General features: G+C 40.5%; 2 protein-coding genes across 3 annotated transcripts in view; one reads left to right on the top strand and one right to left on the bottom strand.

Annotated features, from left to right (window-relative positions):
• Positions 1–112: 112 nt before the first annotated feature.
• On the bottom strand, positions 113–16,664 carry vwa5b2 (von Willebrand factor A domain containing 5B2). 2 transcript variants are annotated; one of them, XM_024273160.2, is made up of 23 exons: positions 16,524–16,664; positions 16,304–16,420; positions 15,260–15,408; positions 14,561–14,776; positions 14,183–14,408; positions 13,924–14,081; positions 13,062–13,193; positions 12,856–12,980; positions 12,117–12,293; positions 11,932–12,042; positions 9,632–9,834; positions 9,101–9,215; positions 6,986–7,171; positions 6,689–6,902; positions 6,309–6,622; positions 5,995–6,229; positions 5,579–5,914; positions 5,344–5,481; positions 3,428–3,556; positions 3,299–3,349; positions 2,578–2,683; positions 1,630–1,753; positions 113–1,538 (listed from the first exon to the last, which is right to left on the bottom strand). In XM_024273160.2, the coding sequence occupies exons 3-23, from the start codon at positions 15,396–15,398 to the stop codon at positions 783–785; spliced, it is 4,191 nt and encodes a 1,396-aa protein (XP_024128928.1). In that variant the 5' UTR covers positions 15,399–15,408; positions 16,304–16,420; positions 16,524–16,664; the 3' UTR covers positions 113–782. The 2 variants fall into 2 exon arrangements, with proteins under 2 accessions (XP_024128928.1, XP_036072368.1); XM_036216475.1 differs by having other exon boundaries at positions 6,309–6,902.
• A 6,150-nt stretch (positions 16,665–22,814) lies between these two features.
• prss56 (serine protease 56) overlaps positions 22,815–23,925 on the top strand; it is a 10,585-nt gene continuing 9,474 nt past the window's right edge. Inside the window, exon 1 of the mRNA XM_024274446.2 lies at positions 22,815–23,705. Coding sequence (XP_024130214.1) covers positions 23,603–23,705 — 103 coding nt within the window. The 5' untranslated portion in view covers positions 22,815–23,602. The remainder of the gene's footprint in view (positions 23,706–23,925) is intronic.

Below are 23,925 nucleotides of genomic sequence, written 5' to 3' on the forward strand. Positions count from 1 at the left end.
TATCACAACTTAAAGGCAGTAGAAAAGACCCAAGTTTTTTTTTATCATTTACTTTAACTTGTTTGGTGAATTTGATAATATTGCGGATGAAGCAGAAGAGACATGAGGAGGTGACACCCAAGGATTTGAACAATTTAGACTTTTATTTCTTATTATTCATTTGGACAAAAACAAAACAGTAGCTTAAGAAGTGATCTCCCCCTCTGAAATTATGTCTTAACTCATGACAATCAGCATATCCACTTTTCTCCACTGCAGCAGAGCGAGGTCGGTGCAGGCTCTGTAACTGTTACCATGACAATACCGTCCACTTTTTGTGAAAAACTATTTTAACCTAAAAAAATAACAACATTAAAGTATTAATTATTGATTTAGTATTTGGTTATTTCGTAAGTGACTATGATATAAGTAGAGAAATGACCTTCAAAGGACTTGGTAAAAGCAGAGGACAGTTCCGGCCATTTATTTCTAATAATGCACATCTCATTGGGTCCCTTATAGAAATAATAATTGTTTTTTCATGAGATTAATAAATAATCAAGCATTTTTACAACCATTCTGAAATCATATTTGGTTTAGTCACATATTGTACTAGCCACAAACTAAGCTACAAACAGCTTATTCTGAGGGTCAAGGCATTTGTGTGTTATAGCATAGATATAAAAGGCCACTTGTTAAATTCTATAAGGTTAAAGTGCCTGTCGATTTAAAAATATAGCTTTTTTTCTCTTCTTTTTTGCATTTAGGTGTTAAAAAGACATGAGTGGCTCAGTTTCCTCGTCTCACATGTTGTTGGGGTTGTAGCACAGCATGTTGAGTTTGATGTTCTCGTCCCAGTGGCGCAGCAGCAGGAACAGCTGTCTGGCTGCTCCTCTGAGCCCCGCCAGGTCCACTCCCTCCGGCAGATCCTGACAGCGCAGCCAGAAGTCGGCTTTTGCCGCCACGAGCTCCCATTCCATGAAGTAGCCCGCACAGCGGTGCTCCAGCCAGGCCAGCGCCACAGCTGTGGCCCAGCTGGAGCCCTCCAGATCCTCTTTAGCCTGCTGGCTGCTGCCCTGAAGGTCGGCTGGCTCTGCTGAGGATCCCTCGCACACGTCTGTCTCTGAGCCCCGGCCGCTGTCTGCCTGGCCGAGGCTCTGGCTCTGAGAGAGGCCAGCAGAAAGCTCCAGAGAGCCCTCCTCGGAGCTGGGGAGGTCAGGAGCCAGGGCGCCGGGGTCTCGCTCAGACAAGTGTCTCTGCAGCAGCCTGGACTCCAAAAAAAGCGGGGTGTCGTCTGGAGTGTGGTGGAAAGGTGGAGCAGTGGGCTTGGCAAGGGAGTAGGAGGACGGGGAAAAGGTGACGTGGTGGCTGGACAGGAGCGGTTTTCCGGATGTGGATAAGGAGGGAGCACTGGGAGAGGTACAGCGGAAAGCTGGGCTGAGACTGCGGCGGTGGAGGCTGTAAGGAGATGCTCTTTTAAGGCGATCCAGAGGGATCTGGATGCAGTCAGAGTAGATCTCTGTCAGCAAGAATGCTCCTGATGCCAGCTGCAGACGCACCTGAGGAAATAAGCAAACCCATATGTGTGCTGGTTTCTAGAACACACTCATCTAAAAGTTTTTTTTTTATTTACACTGCAAGTCAACTAACCAGAGGAAGGTAGTCGGGAGTCTCACTCTCAGGCTGTTTGTCTGTCTCTGCAGATAAACAGTGGGATTTGAGAGGAACCTGCTTCCCTGATGAAATGGAGGACCTGAGTCTGCCCAGTTGGAACCTGGCATAAATAAATGTGCTCAGTTTATACAAAACTCTTCTTAATCACATCCAGTAGGAAATTGCCTCAATCAGCCTAGTAGCCTAATCACTTATTATTACACATTCATTCACAAAGGCCAATGGATTTAAAATAAAATAGATTTTACTTAAAAAAAAAAAGGCTTATTCAGTCTTATACAAATCCAGAGGAGGCTATGGGGAAAAAAATCAATACCCTGCCTAAAATATAAATGTGCAAATCAATGAAAAACTAGATATTTCGCATCTAGCTAGCATGTAGCTAAAATATTAGCCAAATTCTAAAATGGCCTAAAAATCCTAAATAAAGCATATTTTTGCCGAAACTGCTAGCATAAAGCGAAAATATTAGCTAAACTCCAAAATAGCCTAAAAAACTGAAATAAAGCCCAATTTAGCCAAACCAGCTAGCATTAAGCTAAAAAATTAGCTAAACTCCAAATTATCCCTAAAAAAAACTGAAGGCAAAATATTATAAATTAGGCAAAATAGCTAAAATCTTAGCTAAACTTTAAAATACCGTTAAAAAAAGTAAAACTAAATTAGTTTAAAACAAAAGGTAGCATGTCGCTGAAATATTAGCAAAACTCCAAAATAACCTTAAAAACTGAACAAAAGCAAAAATTAGCCAAAACAGCTATCATTTTCCTGCTTTTCTGTCAACATCCCTATTTTTTTCTCTTCATGACTGGGCCGGATTAAACCATCCACGGGCCGAATGTTTGACACCTCTGGTTTACACGTTCTGACAGTTATTTTTCATTTCTGCTAGACCTCAAAAGTTAAATAGAAAAAAAGACTCGCCTGGTGCCAAAGAAGCTCTCCATTGACTTGCTTTCGATTGTTCTCTGCAAACGATGCTGTTTGATGGTAGAAGGGGCTGGAGCGCCATAACCGCTGCCACCAAAATCTGAAATGACATGGTGGAGTGGTTTCATGAGCAGAGGGACAGTTTCTGCTCATCGTACCCAAATTATAGACCACAGTATTTCAGTTAGTGAAGCTACTGAAATGACTATTGATGTTGATGGCGTGAAGAATGAAGGAGTGAAGTTCAATTAAAATCGTGTTTTTAAAATGCTCCTGTGGCATTTTTTCCAGGACTGAGGACATTTTATTATGAAAAAGTAAGCTCTAACGTGCATTTCTGAGTATTGCTTTGTTCAAACTGTTGTATTTATGTCGTAGAAAATACGCTGGGTGGGCCACAAGCTGATGAGGAGGGCACCAACAGTCTCACCCACAACTCAAAGGCGAGTTTCTAACAAACTACTGCCGCTCTGCAGAAACTATGTCCTAGAAAACAACACAGGTTATTTGACTTTGGCTAAAATTGTCATAATCATAAATAAATTAGAACTGGATTTCACAATAGATCAAAAAATGATCAGAGTAGGAGGTCAGTGCAGAGATGCTTTGCCGTTCCTCGACTTTAGTCTCACCAACTGGCCGTCAAATCAGCAGCAGGGGTACCGGTACCTGACTTTTCTGACTGAGTTTTCACTCGATGAAATGTGATACTTACTAGAATCCCAGGATGTTATGCTACATGGAGATGCAGGGGTGTCATCTCTGTCTGAGAGACACAAAGATGGTTGATGACCTAATGCCTTTAAAACAGGAAAGTGTACCGGTGTGGCTCAGCTTCTCCTACCTGTAGAATTCCACGTCTCCTCAGCCTCCTCACTGTCCCCGCTGGTCCTCCTCCTGCCTAGACCTACAGAATAGACCCCCAGCCTGCGACTGGTGGGCTGAGAAGACTGTCTGTTCCACGTATGAATCCCTGCGTACACACCACCAATACAAACCAAAACATTTCATTTACTAGCTATGGATTTAGCAATAATTAACCCAAAGCCAAAAAGTGGAAAAACAATGACTCAGATTGATTTGAACCAATCACTGCTTACTGATTATATTTGGCTCAAACATGGCGGCACACATATTGCAAATAAATGGTGACTGAATTGACTTCTTTTTGTTAGAGCCTGTAGCAAGTCATTTTCTATGGATGACATCACACTCAATCCCAAGTCTGATGTAAAAAAAATAAATTAAAAAATCACGCTGACTCCAAAGTGGAATTGACTTTTGTTGTGTTTTTTTTTTTAACTCCAAGCCCAAATAAAATGAACCGACAGTGCTTTGTGACAAGAAACTAACCTTACACTAGCTGTGAATATAGTCTCTAGAATACACATTTTTTTATTTCACAAAGTTCATCAAAGCTTCATAAAGTTTTGAGTTCAAATGTTTCACCTAAATTGATTCCAAACTCTGAATTTAACCTTAAAAACCCATTCTGATAAAAAAAATGGGGATTTTAACATGTTCTTGTACCATTTTTTTGGGACAAATAAAATGAAAATTAAGTTTAAAATTTTGTATTTCTTAATTCAAATTGTTGTGAATCAGGAGCAGAAAAAAATGCAATGTAAAAAAGCTTCTAGCTGTGACGTAGAAGCTACAATTGTCAGGCCACAAGTTCACTCCATTCTGATGCATCCTCTTGTAGATGGAATCTGGCTCAAAACTGTATATTTGGATAACTCCAATATCACTTGCCATACTGGTGATGTTATGTTGCGTTCACACCGGACATGGCAGGCGCGACAGAGGCGTCTAGTTTAATGTTAAGTCAATGTGAAGCCGTTGCGCGTCAGGATTTGGGCGTCAAGCCCGGCAAGGCATGGTGAGCGCGTCGACCAATCAGGGATTCAGTTTTGGGCACGTGATGTTTTCAGTGACCAGATCAAAGATCAAACGAGAATTCGACGCACCAGCCACATTCGGTGTGAGTACACCATTAGTTTAGGGGTTTAAGCGACTCTAAGCTAGTGGGAGATCGTGTAAACAGATGGATGATGGGATGTAGGGGGCATTCTCACCCACAACTCAGAGGCAAATTTCTGGCGCTTTGCAGAAACTGTCCTAGAAAACAACACTGTTTTTTTTTTTGTGGCTAAAACGGCTCAAAAATCATTTTGTTCCACTGAGCAGGTTGATGATCCGAGTGGGACTTTAATGGTATTTCAATAGTGGTTAATCCAGAATAAAAAAAGTTTCCTTTCAGGATAAACTCTGGATGTAAGGGAGGGGTCTCAAACTCAATTTCCCTTGGGGCCACTGAAGGCAGAATTTGGCTGAGGCTGGGCTGTATGGGGCTCTATTTGTGCCAAAAATATGTTTTTCCGTCCACTGTCTGTATCTTTGGTCCATTGTCTATGTCTACTGCACAACTTTATTGAACATTTGTTCATGTCTATGTACTACTAAGTAATATCCTCTGTGTCCTGTGGAAGGACAGGAGCTAACGACCCTAGCAACTTTTGCTAAGGACTTTTCTGATCCAACAACAATAGCAAATGTAAAGTTTTAAGCATAAAGCTGAAACATCACAAAGCAAATACAAAACTATCATCAAAGAAGTGTGGACATGCAGAAGATATTGCTTAGTAGACATTGAACTTTAATTTTAAGACGAGGGCCACAAAATATCGAATTGGGGGCCGCAAATGGCCCGCGGGCCGCCAGTTTGAGACCACTGATTTAAAGTAAGTGCTGGCCCACCTGCTTTGTGGACGTCCATGCTCTCTGACAGGCTTTTGTTGGGGAGACTGTCAATCGTGGTGAAGGCTGTGTACATACAGATGATGTTGCAATGCTTGCTGGTCTGAATGGCTTTCATACGCTGCCGTTTGGAGCTACCTAAAAAAATCAAAACAAAACTCCATCATGAAAATGTTCATGTTTGGAATGGTTGAGAAATTAGAGAAATAGTTTGAAAGGATAGAAAAACGATCACCATGTCCGGTGACGCCCTCGTTTTCTGCCATCTTCTCAAAGTCCCTAATAGCCGAGCGAGCGGTCAGCTGGTGAAGTAGCTCCTCCCACGATTTCCTCCCTTCCTCCTCACCTTCTCCGCTCCCCTCAGTACTTGTGATTTCCTGGCCCTCAGGGCTCCAGAGGTGCCTCAGGTCCACGGTGACCTCCCAGGACACTGGCTTGCCGTTCAGGAAGCCGTGAATGAGGGAGCGGCACTGACCTGGCGGGGGGGTTTCTGGTGGAGCAGCAGCAAAGAGATACTCTGGGTCTGTGAGGCTGTCCCAGTCCAGGGGAGAGGCCGGGAACAGCAGCCCGTCTAAAGATCAGAGAGGAGAGATTGACAGAATTAGAAACATCCAGAACAGACGGGTTGGGTTTGGACCCATGCCTACTCACTGGAGTCAGTGAGGCTTCTGTGAGACACCGTCCCCTTAGAGGAGGGTTTTGTCTCCCCGTCGCTTTCATCCAGCTTCCCTCCCAGCGTCTGATCAAAGGAGACCCTCTCCAGAGCCCTCCTCAGCCGGTGCATCTCTAGTTCACCTTGAGGGGACGAGAAGCTGCGTGCTGCCATGGTGGAGCGCGCTAGAGTTTTCTGTCTCCTTCTGGACTCATCTTCATCCAGATGCCTCCTCTGGTTGAACAAAACAGACGTACTCTTTGACTCTGAAATGTGCTGCTGGGGTCGTTAACATTTGAGGACTGGGTTTCACCTTATTTGCTCTGATATCAGGAGTTTCAACAGAGAGGTTTTGCTCCCACGCCGGGTCTGCCCACCGAGACAAGGAGGACCTTTTGTCTGGAGGGGGCATCTTCTCAAGACCTTGAGGCAGAGACCCGGTATCCAACACCGAGTCGGGCTGAAATACTCCGCCTGCAGAGTCTGAGTTTGGGTCGAGGGTGTGTGAATGAGTTTGAAGGCTTCTCTCACTGCTGAGGGAGCAGTGGGTCAGAACGTATTGCTCCTGGATGTAAGAGCTCTCCTGGATCCTCCTCCTTATGTCGCTGGACCAGTCCGGCTCCACACCTGGATTGGAGAAAGAGCCAACTTTAGTCTTAATTCCAATAATCAAATCCAGGTTGAAGAGCTCACCAAGAGTTGTTGCATAATCTGTGTCTCGTGCACAGGAAAATTCAGAAGAGATTTCTCTGGAGATTTCTCGAAGAGCCTCCTCCAAGTCGGTGCCATTTGCACAAGTCGCCACCGGCATCAACTCAGAGGTAGGAGGAGAAAGGTCATCATTGGACTGGCTGAAGACTGAACCCATGGAGCCACAGTGTAATTCTCTATAGTCTCGCCCTTGAGCCTATAAAAAAAAAAAAAACATACGTTTATAATCGTAAGCATACAGATAACCTTTTGTGGTTTGCAACTTTTATTTCAACATACCTCTGTCTTCTGTGCTTTGAAATGTGTCATGTCATAAAGAGTGCAGTATCCGACGAGGCAGTCACCCGGGTAGAGAGGAGGGATCTCATTGGGTGAGAGAAGAGCCTCCGTGTTCTCAGGTAAATACCAGTCAATCCGCACATCAGTTAGGACAGGTTCAAAGGCCTTTTTTAGAGACTTGATTAGCTGCAGGAAAGATTAAAACGTGTACATTTTCCATATTAAAGATTTCTGTTTTTTTTTTTTTTTTAAATCTATAAAATTTGAAGGGACAACTTTGTACATATGTAATCTGACAAGGAGATCAGAGAGTGGTAAAAAGCCAAAAGGTTCACTAGAATCTATTCTCACCACCTTAAAAAATAAACCGTATTGTTAAATAATCTATTTAAATAATTAAATAATCAAAAGTAAACATTAATTTCTGTGATTGAGCAAATTGTAAGTTTATCCAATAGAGCAGAGGTCAACAACCTTTGGTTTCTGAGCCTCATGTAGCTCTTTAACTGTGAAGCCAAATTGGGTCCAACATTATTTGACACACAAATAAAACAGTTTGAAATACATTTTTTTTTTAAAAGTTAAGTGTCTGAAACTTTTTCTGATTCTAAAACAAACAAAAAAATGTTCTGTTTTTTGGGTTTCAAAACTCAAAATTTCAGTTTCAAAACTTTTTTCACTTTATTCTCCCTTTTCTTCGGTTTCGAGTCTGAAAATTCAGGTTTTAAACTTTTGGCCCTGTTGTGGCGCGTTAGGGCGGAGCTAATATAAAGGACCAATAAAAATTGGTAAAGATAGTAATTTCAGTCCCGATGCATTCACTGACTCCGACAACTGTGATAAATAGGGTCAGAAAATGTCTGTATTTTCTGTCCCATCATAGTCTGAAGTTGTTCCAAGATGGGTGTAAAAATCAAAATTTTAGCGCGTACAAACCGCGCGTCTAAAACGCTGTTCTAGCCTGTTGAAAGCACCAACTTATTGTGCGACACAGATGCATCGAAAACGTCCTTATACTTGAAGAAAATGACTAAAACACAGTTGTCTCCTGTTGCCTAATGACTTGTACGCTTGCACAGAACTTTTTTCTCATGCAGGAAATGTGAGTTCGACCCACACGGTATACACAGCTGCTTCTTCATGTCTGCTGTCTTTTTCTTTTGCTGACTTTTAGCAATATTATTATTTTGATTTTGCTTTTTTGCTTCTTTTTCTTTTTTGTTTTGATTGGTCCTTTGTTTTAGCCAAACGTGCCACAAACCTGAAATTTTCAGATTCTAAACTGAAAAAAAGTTTTGAAAACTGAAATTTTGAGTTTTGAAACCCAAAAAACAGCACATTTGAAGCTGAAAATAGCTATTTTTTAAGAATGGCAAAAAGTTTTTGCCAAACACCAACAATTTTTTACAGGTAATTGTATGTGGGTTTCAAGTAATATTGGCCCTAATTTAGCTCCATATTTTACCCCATTGTGGCTCTCTCTGGATTAAGAAAAATGAAATGTTTTTTAATTTTACAAAGTAAGCAAGTAGTAAAGTAATTTCAACAAACAGTTGAAGGGCATTTGTCACAAGCCCAGAATTAAGGCATACCACATTATAAAGCAGATTTTTTAATTTGTATTTATTTATTTGAGCAAATTCTAGCATGTTTAGTGTGTTTTAAGGTTAAAAAATAACTGTGAGGATAATTTAATTCGCTCTGATTGAATACTGGTTCATTAGATTTATACATTTTTGGATGAGATGCTCCAAAGATAGTAAAATTAACTGCTTTTGTGCTGACTTTACACTATTCTAATTCACTGAGATTATCTTATGTGAAACAGTCTTTTATTTTGAAAGGAACTCACGTGTAGCTCTGTGAAAAGTTTCATTTAATGAAAAAAGCAATTTACTTAAAATGTTATTTTAAAATAAAACAATAGTTGATGTACACTTATCATAATAGCACCAGTAACATAAATACAAATCGCTGTCTTATTTTTCAAAAGTGAGAATTAAGACTTTGTGGCTCCTATTGTGTTGTGGTTGGTAAATTGAACCAAATGGGTCTTTAAAGTGTAGTGATGTAGTGATGCGTAGTTCTCCAGCAGGTGGCAGTGTTGCCGCTCACCTTGGGCTGGAGTCTCTCATCATCATCCAAGAACTCTGTTACCCCTCCTGTGAGTTTTGCAATACCCTGCAGGAGTCTCCTGCAGGCTCGAGGACCAAGGCCCAATCCGAAGCATCTATACGGGTAAAACACACATTTATAATTATACTTCAAATTTATAAAGGGAAATCACATATATTCAGCTGAATAAGGCAAATGTGTTGCTTCAAAGTTATGGATGAACATTGGGATTAAAAGCATAGTAAGTACAAAGAGATGACTGTACTGGACAGCAAACAGAAATGTCGGGATCATAGACAGACAGAGGAGAAAGTCAGTCCAGCAGCAGAATACTAATCAGGCATGAATGGAGTTGTTCTGCAATGGTAAAGAGCCTCAGAAAAACTGATGGGCGTGACTCTTACTGCAGAGCAGAGCACTTAACGGGATTACTGGGTGGGGCTGACAGAAATTTCAACCTTTTCTTCCATCCGCTGTGTTTTGCTTTCTAACATTTGCTGCTGCCCCACACAGACCTCGTGTTGCTCCTACCTGCCAGCACACGTGTTTCTGCGCACCAACTCCAGCACTTTAGCCACATTGCTCACAGATCCGTCTGTGATGATGAAGACCTGGCGGGGGTACATGCGCTGCATGGGCTGCTGGTAGAGCCAGGTGAGCGCCCCCAGCAGGTTGGTGCCTCTCATGTCAGCTCTCATCCTCTGGATGTACTCATAGGCCTGTATCAGGGTCACCTGAGTGGATTAAAATGCGGTGAGGACACAATTAGATCTACTGTAAAGCAAACAACACTTGTTTGGTCCTGCAAACACAAGGCGAGATTAGCTTACTGTTTGACGTTCGATACCCATTACACTGAGAGGAGTTGGTTCAGCTCCTCTCTAATAAAGACAGCTCAGTCATATATACATTAGCACCTGTCTTAAATCACCTCACTTCTCACTGTGGATAAACAGGCCCAGTAGGGCAGAAGAGAGAAGGACATCTTCAGCCTGAGTGAAAATGCATGAAAGGCTGCCATATGGTGGGGAAAATCTGCAGACTGTTTGTCCTTCCAGCCTCTGGTGTGGAGAAAACCTGATACTCTGCTACTAAGGCAACGTAAGGAACAGACCTTTCGCCTGATTAGGGAGAAGACAAAATAGAACAGATAGTTCTGCAGGGTTACAGAAAACATCTGCTTCCATCAGACAGGGTGTTCATTCTTTACTATTTTTGGCTTTCATTCACAAATTGTTAAAAAGTTATAATTCCAAGGATGATATTATATATTTTTATAAATATTACATTAGAAAATATGTTTTTTTTAAATTCCTTTTTCCAACAAAAGCTGCTTTTTGATGATCCATTCACACTGAGCACAATTCCTGTAGTGTGAATGGAGAAAACTTATTTGTTGCCACATTTTGGTAAACATGGACAGTTTGGAGTGAGTAGTTTGGGTTTATGTGGTCTGGAAAGCTCTAGAAAGGTACCAGAAATCACATTGCCGTCTTTGGGTTCACTAGAGAGTCTTTCCCGCTGCAGTGTACTTCACTCTCACAACGAGAGCTGCACCTGAGGGCCGTTTTAAACACAACTTCCATCTGTCTGTGGCCAAATTTGAGAATTGACCTGTGAGGGGAAAAATAAAAATAATACTAGAGGATCTTTTTCTAATTGTCTTGATGGAAATAAGAACGTCATAAGGCCATGGAGCTACTCGCTGCCGGGGTGGTGACCCTGCTAGCTGTGCAGGCTACGCTGTCAACTGGGCTAACAAAGCGGGTTCAATGGCAACCTGTCCAGGGTGTATCCCACCTTCACCCAACAGTAACCCAGAACAGTCTCCGGCAACCCCACGGCCCCAGCGAATTAAGAAATTGATTGAAAATTCAGGACGAAAATCCTCGCATCAAGCGGCCATATTGAATATTATTTCTACCCTTTGATCGAGTCACTGAAAACCCCATGTGTCCAAAGCTAAGTCCCTGATTGGCACATCAACCTCGCCACACTGCGACGCCCAAATCACGCTGCAGGACATGAAGTTACACACACACACCAGCTGTGTCAACACTTTCTGACTTCTTAGGGCATTTGCATAGACTTTTAATCGAACGTGGCCGCTTAAACGCACATCGACGCAGCTGGTACGTTTGCACCTTCAGATAGCATCTGTACATTGACTTCACATTAAAACTTTACCCCCCCGCCACGCAAATTGCGTCCGGTGTGAATGCAGCATTAAGCTACGTCCACACCACCCTCACCAATGTGCGTTCATGCGCCCACGTCCAATGAAAAGTCGATGTAAACGTGCAAATATACATTTTAGGCTTCCGCGTGGCTACACAAGTTTTATTATTACTGTTTCTGGGTTTTATGTAGAAAATACAGGGCAAGTGAACGCGTTTGCAAGTTAAACCTGGTCCAATAAATTTTGAAAATAAATTCAATCATATACTTTTTTTAAGTTAAGTTAAAAAAAAAAATCTCAACATTTTGGGATTTTTTTTATACTTTTCTTTTGAAAAACTAATTTTAAGCATTTACTTTTTTGTTGAATTTACTAACAAGTTGTTGTACATTAAGTTCAGAGCGACTAAACTGTTTTTCTTTATAAAGAAACAATTGTTTCAGTTGAATTCAATTATTTGTTATTTTATTAATTGTCGCTTTGTTGCCACAATTTTATAGAGTCGAAGGAGCTCAGGATATTTAGTGTAGGTGGCAGACATGCGCTAGTAAACTGTAGAAAAAAAAGAAGAGAAGCCCCTCCCTGCTTGCCCAGTGTGAACACCATGGACTCTAAGAGTTTGTGCTTAGCATGTGCATATCTTTAAACTAACATCAGTGCAGAGTTTGCTGGAGGTGAACAGCGGTTTGACGGTGGTCCCGAATCCGACAATGTTGAGCATTGTACCGGTAGGCAAACTCTTCAAGGCCACCACCATGGCTTCCTGTGGAAACACGACAGAAGAAGTCACACATTCGCCTCGACCTCAATGTGACATTTAAACTTTCACCGGCTCACTTTGACGCGTTGGATGCTGGTGCCGCTCATGCTGCCGCTGCGATCCACGAGGAACAGCAGCTCCCTGCAGGTTTTGTGCAGCTCCAGCGGTTCAGACAGCAGATCGGGGCAGAAATTCAGCATCAGGACGGGGCTGCAGAGGATGTCCTTGTGGTACCGTCTCCTAACAAACTCCAGCTTCACAACAGGAACATCATTACATCGCAGTAGGAGTGTAAGAAAATATCGATTCATAGAAATATTGCAACACTTCATTTGGCAATACTTGTATCAATTTAAAATACTACAAAGACTATAATTAATTATTTATAAGCAAACATGTAGTTCATTTAGCAGTCTTGGAAATAAACTCCACTTTATTTTCTCAAACATACATATAGAACATTATATTGTTGGTATTTTTAATATTTTTGTATTTTTCCTATGCTAAATCAGATGTAAAGTGTTGAAAAAATATACTCTGAAAGAAAAGAAGCATGAATAAAAGTAAATTCCATGTTAAATGTGTATTAATATTCAGTTAAAGTTTTTTTAAGTCATAATCTTAAGAGAAAAAAAAGTGATAAATTGTCTGGTACTGTCTTGATATATATCGGGATACGTATCGTATTGTGATACGTGTATAGTGATACATATCGTATCGTCAGACTCCTCCCATTACACATCCCAGTGAGATCCAAACATGTATTTGTGGAGGCTTTAAAGTTAAAATCAACTGTAACTAAAGAACTTTTTGAACCTTTTTTTCTGGGTCGGAATCTTTGCGGGTGCATCGGATGAAATCGCGGCGGGAACAGATCTGCTGTTTGTACTGGCTGAAGGAGAGTCTCCCTCTTTCAAAGATCACCTGTGGACTGTGGGGTTCTGTCGAGGAGCAAAGAGATACAAGTTCAGAGGATTCAGTGGATCGTATTCATGTTCTGCTGAGATTTTCTGATCACTCACTGCTCAGGTGCAAAATGATTTCAATATGTCTGTCATATGGATGCTCCTGTGCCAGGGTGATGTATGTGGCTGATGCACTTTGGGCACTTGGATCTGCATCTGCTCTCAGCGCATGAGTTGGACTTTCTAATCCTAAGAAAAAAGTTGTAAAACATCTTTACATTTGAACTTTTTTCATGATAAACTTACACCAAAAGTTGTGAAATTTGACAGACGGGCCGTGGAATCTGGACGAATTCATGCTTTAATTTTGATTAAAAATGAATAATCAAAACAGAACATTTTGAAGTTTTTAGTTTAAAACTGTGACTTTTGTTCTCATGTTAGTGCCTGTTGTATTTATGGGTTACATGGTACATCAATCTTAGAGAGACGCTGTGTTCATGTGGTGTTGGAATGATTGAAATAAAACTGCAATATAACTTTTTGCATTTATGCAAAGATCAATTTATTAGTGGAGCACCAACTATATGGAAATACCAGAATTAAAGGGAAAATCAAACATCATTAAAGTAACAATTTTTTTATTTAAAAAAAAGTTCCAAGTAGTGTTGTAATTAAGATTATGACGTTTTTAACCAAAATCTCACAGCCTAAATGTCTTAAAAATACATTTTTCATGTCAATTTGAAGCCTCTGTCTCCAAAATCTCCTTTGAGGGGGCGTGGCTTAAGCAGCTCCACCCCTGACCCCCACCCCCCATTTTGATGGGCCAGATTAAATAGTTTAACGGGCCTCATTTGGGCCCCTCAGGCAGTAGTTTGCCCACCCCTGACTTAGACTATATTTACGTTAAGGTTTTGAGCATTTTAATTCACCAGCTGAGTGAGAACCCCCAAAAGGTAAAAAGTGATGCCCCTACCAGCCAGCAGACAGGCCCCCCTGACCAGGAGCTGGAAGCTGAGCTCATAGGGTGCCAGGTTAGCTGCAGGACTAGTGAAGAAGTGATGAGAACACTGCTGCTCGGAGCCTAAGCTCCTGTCTTGTTTTCCTGATGTGGCTCCAAAGCAGCTGGTCGCCCTTAGAAAAGGGGAATTTTGTATTATTACAAAGGCTGAAGACCTCATACATCTTTTTATTGGTGTTCCAGTGTAAAATTTGACAAAAGTCGACATAGATACCCAGTTTCCTCAGATTTCCCTCCGTTTTCGGTCTTGCCTGCGGTTGCGTGGCCTTTGACAATCGGGGTGAGCACGGTTGGGTAGACGACACGGATGGCTCCATTTTCTAAAGTGGGGAGTTCCAGTGTGGTGCTGATGATGACAGACACTATCTCCATGGGGCCGATGACTCCACAACCGACGATGAAGGTGGTTCTCTCCAGATCTTCATCCAGGATGAGATGTCCTAAACTCAAATAGAATAGAACACAATAATGTAAATATAAACTTCATTTTTAGATCTGTATCTTGACTTTTATTGTCATAAATTTCCTACACTGTGCTTTCCAAATCTTTCCAGACAACTGAGAGCCTCGGCATCGTTTGGTCTCTCCTCACCGTTGGTGCATTGCATGTCCAGGCTGGATGTTCCACAGCAGCTCCACTCAGGACCGTTCCCACAGTGTGGATCAGGACCGGGTCCGGAGCAACAATCCAAGCAGCAGTCTTTCAGCTTCCCTCGGCTCTGAATCTGCACCCGCATCAGCCGTCCAGCAATCACCGCTTCATAGCCCACAACAACCTCCTTTTCACCAAGTGGGTACACAAACACTCCTTTGAAAAAGATTCAGAAACATGGAAGAAAAACTATTACTTTCTCAAAAACCTATCTGCTAAAATCTGCTAAACAGAAATAGATTTTAAATTCGGTGTGAAAAAATGTCAAAACAAAACTCTGGTTCTAAAAAAGTTAAAATGGGATTTAAAATGCTTTTAAAGCAGATGTCATTAAAAAAACAACTGTTGTTTGGTCAAACTTTACGTTTACACATTAAAAGTTTATAGTAAATATTATGAATCAAGCTAGCTAATTCTGACTTTGATAGTGAAAATATATCTAAAAAATGCTTAACTGCTAAAGATGTGAAAGAAAATTGACTCGAAAGGAAGAATATTAACAAGTGTTTGCTAATTATCTAATTAGTCTTAGCTAATTTTGCTTAAATAATTTCATTTTGGCTCTAGAAACATCACAACAACGATAAATACTTTTTTTTTTTCCTAGAATGGACCTAATTTTATGCTGCAAAGACTCACCTTCCACAGACTCCAGGTCCGCGTTAGCATATGTAAGTTGGGCCGTGATGCCCAAGGCGCATCCATTTGCACAAGACTTGATGCAGGAGGCTTTGAGTAGCAGCGGTTCCCATGTGGAGCGGTTTCTCAGCCCCACCATCTTTACTCGGCTGTGGGATTGAGACAGATTAGCGACAGATTGAAATTCTCTCCTGGAGCTTCAGTTAATTTACTGTAATTTTTTAATTGTTGACAAAATCAACATAATTCCAGTAGATTTTGAAATCTACTTCAAATCTCTTCAAAATCTACTGGAATTATGTCGATTTTATGCTTAAGTGTCACCCTCTCTTGCACTGTTCTTTTGTTTTTGCCGAAGTTCTCTCTAAAAATTGTGAAATTTAAAACAAAAGCAGCATTTTTATTTGCTTTCAAACACCTGTCAGTGTTTTCGTATGCACACACCAGCAGGACATTTAACCAAACTATCTTCTGTCCTGCAGCTCTTAGCAACCACTTGTGATGCTGAGCGTCCAATACATTTAGTTAATCGTTAACCGGTCCGTGCTTATTGGCCCATGCATATTTGAAACCAGTATGCAAAGTCATGCTTTCACCTAACATCTTAATATTTATATATATATATATATATCTTTTTTTTCAATAAATAAAGCTTAAAGCAATCATTTTTTAATGATTTTTCACTTAGCAGATATAATAGTGTGGAGGCACACATGGATGGTTTTGTGTGTGTGTTCAGGTAATGGCTCTCTCACATACACTTTCCAAACACGATCAACATCCTCCATCTGGCTACTGCACTCTCGGCTCATAACAAGCTAATAAATGCCTGGTTTGTTAAAGCAGAACAAACTGTTGCCATCAGAGGACGAACGAAATCCCTGTCAGTCACGCAAAGAGCAGCAGATCTCTAGACGGAGAATCCTAAAGCATTAAATCAGTCATTCTATAGGATTGGTGGAAGTTTTATTAATACTTAATAAATCAAATTTTATTAAGGAATATTTAATGAGTAGCTTTAAAGTGTCAATTAGGCTTACTTACTGTTCTGTTTAACGCAGGTTTGCCTCTGTCCTCTGCATCAGTCCCACACGTGTGGCGGTGGCGTCCCCTCTGACAGGTTATAGAGCAGTTTTTCCAGTCTCCGTCCTTCCAGCTGCCCTGGAAAGAAAGTTCCTTCACAATCCTTCATAAAGCCTCTAAAGAGACAAAAAAAAGTAGAATTCTCATAAAACCAGTTTAAGAACTCATATCATCTGCTTACCTGCTGACCTGAACCACCGAGCAGATCTGATTGTGAACCTGCTGCTCAGCCACAAGATACCACCCAACGTTAAGTGAGGCAGAGCCTGCTTTTCATCCAGACAATTGGCTATGATGGTAGCAGCCCCCATAATTCATGGCTAAAGGCTTGTTGGAGAGGGGAGGAGGGGTGGGGGGGTGTTTTTCCTTCACCAACAGGTCAGTCCAACAGCAGGAGGAGGAGGAGGAGGAGGAAGGTGAGCCCAAAGAAGCAGCAGTTTCTTTATTAACCCCAATACAACAGCGTATTATTATTATTATTAATGGCTCAGATGAGAAAATAAACTTAAATTGCAATATTTCCTCTTTTCTTTATAATTAATGTAATATATTTAAATAGATGTAAACATATTTTGGTTGTGAAAAAATAAAGCATAAATAATATAAATATAAATGCTTTCAATTGTGTCGCTTTACAGTGAATAATATAAAGCTGAATGTGCGACACAGTCGGTGGACTTTCCTGCCACCATGTGGTCTCATTCTGTTTTTACATCAAGTTTGATTTACAACTCAATAAAAGTTTATTTATTTTTCATAGTTTGCTCCAAATTGAAATGTTATTCTATTTAGCTTGGTCATGGAAAAACAGGGCGTTATAAATCTTGTTATGTAACGTAAAAGACGATTTTAAAGAATTTTGAAATAGAAAATTCTAAAATTCTTTAATCTTGATTTGCCTAAAAAAGTAAAAAACGGTTTCAAGCTAAAATCAAATGAAATTAGTGATTTTTTTTCTTTAATCCATTCCCATTTAAGTGCAGCAGACCAGTTAATATTATCATTAGTTCTAATCTTTAATAAAATAAAAAATAGGTAAATAAGTCACTCAAGTGGTTAAAACAAACACAACTGATCAGAATGATCATCAGACGGTTTGTTGATCTCAAGAGTCTTTTTTTTTATTTAGGTATGATGGGATTTAAATGAAACTCCTCCCAGTTCCAATGCTGCCATAAAATAAAATGCTCAAGTTGAGGTTTAAAGCCTTAGAGAAATACAGCAGTTCCATCCTATTTGTTTGTACGTAATTCTAGATTTGTAACTTGTGTCTGTTTGTATGTATTTGGATTTGTGTGTGCTTAATTCTAGATTTGTAACTCATACAATACATTTTGTGCGCAACTGTGAGTACTTACAATTGTTTATTCACTTGTAAAAAATGACAAAATACAGAAAAATACAATTTACACACAGCTAAAAATTAGCTTGAAACTAACTTTTCACTCAAATCTTTAAAAAGCACAAACAAATTGCCTGATACAAACACACAAAACCACATTTACACAAAAATCTGACTCTTCACGTCTCCAAGATTTGTGTGTAAATGCTGCGTTTAAATGCCGCTAGGAGGCTGGGTCATCAGAGTTTTCTTATCAGCTTTTTTTTAACTTAGATTGAGAATAATATCTGGTGAAAACTTGAAATTTTCCCACTTTCCATAGCAAATATGCCCCAATAATTTATATAAAAAAGTCTAACTACGCATACATCTTTATCAAGGGTTATAAAAATACAGTCAATTGGTAAATAAAAGACACTAAATTAGTTTCATAAAATGTTTTCTGTAAAAAAAAAAACTTTAATTAAATAACAACAGAAACAAATTTCCCAAGAAATTGTCATTGATTATTTAATCATGTCATATAGCAATGTAAACTATATACATTTCTATAAAAAATAAATAAATACTTTTTATTTGAATGAATTGTTTGTTCATCAGATTTTTTCTTCACTTTAAGCTAATCCTTGAGTAAAAACTTTCAGCCTCATATTCTCTTGTTAATGTCAAATCATACAAACCGATTGTAGACGTAAAGTAGAATTTTTTTTCCACTAAAACTACTTTGATAGATTCATTTTTTGGGGGATTTTGTCATATCTCCACACAGTCTCACATATTAAAGCGCATCTGCTACACAATTAAATTTATCTTAACAATAAATGAGAGATTGAACTATAATCGGTTAAAAAAGTTTTTGGCTGCAACACTAGATGTCAGTCTCGTCAAATCAGCTGAAGCTGCTCTAAGCAAATCAAAAGGAGGAGTTTGTTTTTATGGAGAAAGTTTGCAGCTGAGTGAAGTAAAAGTTTATCCATATTGTTCATGTTTATGAGCATATGGAGTTCACTGCAAAGAAATGTTTTCTTTATATTCTTTCCCCGCAAAAAAAGATGTCCGCCTCACACTTCCTGGTACTTACCACAATAAAAGACATTTTTATGATAGCAATTATTAAAATATGATGACTATTAGCGATTTTTTTTAAGTCATAAAAATGTCAACAAAATATTTTATTTTTTAAATTAAACTGTAAGGAGTTTACTTTCTTAAGCTGTAATTTACTCTTGTAATTGAAGTTATTTTATATTAAATACAGCGAGAAAGTTGAACCTTTTCTGTAAATGCCGCTTTATTTAGCATAAAAGCTGAATTTACATTATTTCCCTCTCAAAAGTGAAGTTTCATCATGAAAACACCAATGAGTGACTGTTAGGACATAAAGAGGTCTAATTACCAGCATGTCTAACAATAACGTGCATGCAAAGCGTGTGCAGACGAGCTGTTTTTTTGCTTGACTATTGTCGTTGGGTTCAAGTGTCTGTCTGAGCTGAAATGTTGGGGAACTCTTCTCCCTTGCGTACCCCACTGACCTAGATTTCAATTGTTTTCTCCCTGAGACAATAGAGCAAGTGGTTTTATAACTGAACACAATACCTGGGTGTTATCCAACACTATTCCTCAAGGTTCTCATGGGAGTACGACTCGTATTCTGTGAAGCTCTTACCAACAATAAAACATTGAGAGGTTCGCGCAAATCATTTTATGCCATTTCCAAGCATCTGATGGAGGGATTATGTGTTTACACGAGTGTCGGGTAATCTGGGAGTCGGATCAGTGCAGAAACAACGGCTCTTATCACTTTACAAACCAACTATTTTTAGTTTTATGCAGTTCTTTGGAAAAACTTCAGGCTGTTAAAGTTAAAAACTTTAATTTCTAATGTCATTACTGGTTTTGGATGAAAATCGTTCAATTTTAGCTGTTAAAAAGAATTTAAAGGCATTTTAAATAGATTAAAATTTTGTACCTAAAATTCAAATCAGCTGCTTAGTTCTGACTCAAGAGACGAAGTGGAAACTACTTTCTGAGTCAGCATATTGGAAGTGTAACGTGTTAGTGGTGTCGGATTGTTGAGTAATGAAGCCAGGTAAACTCAAATGGCCTGTTTGGAGGAAAAGGGCGCCCTTACTGGAAAAATGAAAGAGCGAGCAGAAGGCAAATTAATGAAACGACATCAAAGGCAGATGGAGGAGGAGAAGAAAGATATGAAAGAGCGCCACCCGTTTGTCCCTACGGTTCCCACTCCGCCCGGCCCAAGCCTGCTCTCAGATCTCTGAGCCATTGTGCCACATGGGTGCATGGAGGAGGGGGAGGGGGGTGCTGGGACGCCACATGAAATACCTGCAAAAAGAGAGGAAGTTAGACTCTTTTTCCCCTTCCCTGATTGAGAAATAGGTCATTTAAGTGGATATTAAATGACATTAAATGTGCAGCACATGAATGATGTCACTAGAAACTCTTTAGCCAATCAGCTGGCTCAAAGCTGACTCCGGTTTGTCCTCGTCTCTGTTTTCTGTTTCCATTCAAACAGTAAAGATGTCCTGTTCTGCATCCCGTCAGTGCATAATGAGTCTCGTTTGAAAATGTTGTCATAATGGGATTAACCAATATTGTAATCAATGCCACACTATAAGATTTCTGCTGAAGATTTTGGTATCCAGGAAAAGATGACAAAGCTGCAAAACTACTATAAACATGTTCAGGATTGTTCAGGCATGTGCTGATGGCTCCTATTTGGACTGATTATCTGTATTAAAGACTCCTGTCCACACCTTTAACAGTCAGACTGCAACTTTTCCACTATGAACAAGGCCAAAGAGCTGTCTTAGGACACCAATGTAAGGACATATATTCCTCCACCTGAAGCTTCATGCAAGATCTCACCTGTTGGGATCCATCTTGAGAACGGTGAGAAAACACCCCGAACGACTGTACATGGGGGAACATGTCAATGACCTGAAGACACCTGGAGCCACAGTAACCCTGCTCTCCTACAACAAACGTTACAGCTTCGTCTAGCTACGGCTGATAACTCCCTTTGGCTGCGGGACGGATGCAGCCACAGGCTCTGCTACCGACCTGCTGCCGTAAGTTCAGGCAATAAGCCGCCATTTATTACGGTTTAGGCTGTTATCAGCCTCAACTTTTTTTATCATTGTTATATTTATTTTATTTGTATTTAAACTGATTTTCTAACGTGTATTTTTAATGTATGTGTACATTTTTTACTTGCGTATTTAATTGATGTTTTAGGTTGACACTTTTAACACCTGTCCAGGGACTAGAGATGAAAAATAGTTTTTGGGCTAATTCTGGTGGATTGCTTTCGATGTGCACTGTCCCTGTGAAATAAACTAATAAATAAACTCCACAAAAAGTGCAGCGACTCAACTCCGGCTTCCAGCAAAAATGTGAACCTAACAAAATGGATTCGGAGCGCCACAGAGGCCAGATCGCAGAGGTTGGACATGACTGGATGCAGTGGAGGTTTCTCTTGCACTTTTAAAGTTACACAAAGACTCCGACGGTCACATCGGAGCCGTAACGCTTGCTGTGGGAGCCCGAGGTAACAAAGATTACCACAATGCGTCGACAGTCATTCAAACTATGCAGAGCTCCAACGGTCCCCCAACCAACACATATCCAGGCCTGTCTAAAGTTCTCCAGAAACCATCTGGATGATCCAGATGAGAGAAGGTTGTGAGATCAGATGAGACCAAAATGGAACTCTTTTGTATAAAACACTCACTGGGTTTGGAGGGGAAAGAAATACGGCTGGACCTTCCAGCAAAGAAGTGTCTGCAAAAAAACATTTCAAGGTTCTGTAGTGTTCAGTTTCTGAACCTCAATCTGATAACTAATCGATGGAGGGAGTTGAAAGTCTGTGTTGTCCAGCAACACCTCCAAAAATCGCAGTACTTGAGAAAATCTGCATGGAGGAATGGACCAAACTAACAGTCACAAGGGATGTAGGAAACCTTGACCTCTGTCATTAACATCCAGGGTTACATCACAAATGGTTCAGATGAACGCTTGTCAATGACTAAATGTTTATTTTCTGCACCATTATGCAAATACTAATTAAAAAAAACTAATATGTGATTTCTAGGATCATTTTTTAATTCTGTCTCTCACAGTTACATGACAGACATCTCCTATCTCTTTAGTGGGAAAACTTGCAAAATTATAATTTATTGCACCGTTGTTATTTAGAAAAAAAACACACTTAAGAACTTTCTGACGCTCAACCACTCGCTTAAATGACTGGAGTTAAATTTAAAGAAAACTTTTTTTATTTTACCTAAGACTTGATGTGAACAATTGCAAATTTTGCTTCTAAAAGCTGTGATTTATTTTTTTCTTTTTATTAGATGAGTCAGAAAAGGTAATATTTTTATTTTTCTATATGGACTAAATCTCTTCTGTAGAATAGACTAAAATAATGTATTTTCCTAAAACTTTATTTAATACTGTTAATCTTTTAACTTGTTGTTTCTTCTATTTGTTGAGCTCAATCTTCTCTTGATTAAATGACTGGGGTACGACATCTCCTGTGACAATACTGAAAAAGATATTGGAATAAATTAAAAATCTAAGTCCTTGTAGTTGTCACACACTTAGATGTGTGAAATTTGTTCTCCGCACTTGACCTATCCTCTCGGGGAGGGGTGAGCTGCAGACACAGCTGCAGACACAGCTGCACTTGGGAACCATTTGGGGATTTAACAACCCCCCACTCCAACTTCTTAAGCATGGAGGTTTTGGGACCCATTTTTGGACTTTTGTGTGACCCGGCCTGGATTTGAACTCACAACCTTCCAGTCTCAGGGCAAACACTCTACCATAAGGCCACTTAGCTTAAAGGGAAAGATTTATGCCTACATTTAAAAACAAAATAATTCAACTTTAAAATTGTCCAAAATTTGCTTTGCAAAAAAAAAAATCTACACTACACAAAGTAAACAAAAAATATCTCAGAAACTAAACATGTATTCACTAAAAGTCCATTCTTGGAGTAACAGGAAACATCTAAAAAACTTTCATGAGGCTGAAATTAAAACAAGTATTAATCTTTAAAAATCAGTGGCTTTCATGAGTGTTACTGTACCTTTATGTAACAAAAGCAGAGTTCAGCAGAGAAAGACAAAAGTGATGTGAACTGACAATATTTTAATGGGGGAGATAAAAGACTGTAAGTGATCAATGGAGGCGGCAGCCAAGTGATGCCCGGGGGCCGGCTTTGATGTGGGCACTCTCAGAGGGACAGCGGGGACAAAGCCCCCTTTGAGGGGCACGAATGGCAGACACTTCCATCTCCCTCTCACCCTCGGCCTCCTCCTCCTGGAGTCTCTCCTCTCACGCCGCTTTTGCAGATTCAGACGCCGGCTTGCATCCGTCTCGTTTCCCTCCAACTTGAAGCCACATCAGCGCATATCATTATCTGCAAAACTTTTCCCCCGACAGTAATTAATTCAAACGACACCCCCGCCATCCATGCTTTCCAGCCAATCACCCCTTCTGCCACCCCCCCTCCACCTACCCCTCTTTGGCCGCATCTCTCTGGCCCTCCCTTTCATAGAACCGAACCTCTTTGTGATGTCCAGCCTTGGCAATTTGCTGTCACAGTCTTAATGAATTCATCTGTTTGTGTATTGGCCATGAGAGCATTTCTCCCTCCCTTTCCCCGTCCACCCTCCCCTCTCCGAGGACTCTATATATACCAGGGGAGCACTCCAGGCATCCATTGTTCCTGTAAGTAAACTTACAGACAGATGCCCCGCACCGCAGTGTGGGAGAGCGCCCAGAGAGTCAGGAGGAGGGAGACGGTCAGCATCGAGCCACCAGACAATAAGCAAGCTGCCGGGAAGTCTTCTGAAGTCACCCCGCCTGGAGTGGAGGTCTGATGCTCTGACACTATGCTGCTGAGGCTGCTATCTCTGCTGCTCACGGGGCTGGACTGCTTCCTGGGAGCGCCGGCAGGTAGAGAGGTCTACAGGATGCCCCAGAGTGCCCTCAAAGGTAAATGATGACCTAAAGGTCGGTCATAAATACTTCACCAAAGTTCTGTGACATTGAAGATCAGTTATCTAAAGTTAGCCCAGCTTCTCTAATGAAGTCCTGTTGTTGGGACGACGAGGTGCTGCTCAAAGAGGGGGGGGGGCTGCAGGGCCGGCGGCGGGATGAAAGCGTCTGTAGAAGCCTCACTAGCATGCTGAGCGTGAGCTGGTTCTGCTAAAAT

Source organism: Oryzias melastigma, linkage group LG17 (assembly GCF_002922805.2).
Source record: "Oryzias melastigma strain HK-1 linkage group LG17, ASM292280v2, whole genome shotgun sequence".
NCBI lineage: Eukaryota > Metazoa > Chordata > Actinopteri > Beloniformes > Adrianichthyidae > Oryzias > Oryzias melastigma.

Coding starts and splice junctions, on each gene's coding strand:
- vwa5b2 (XM_036216475.1), bottom strand. CDS start 15,398: ATGGTGGGGCTGAGAAACCGCTCCACATGGGAACCGCTGCTACTCAAA. Junction 9,216..9,631: donor AGAAACACGTGTGCTGGCAG/GTAGGAGCAACA, acceptor TTACCCGTATAG/ATGCTTCGGATTGGGCCTTG. Junction 3,557..5,343: donor CATGGACGTCCACAAAGCAG/GTGGGCCAGCAC, acceptor GTGTGTACGCAG/GGATTCATACGTGGAACAGA.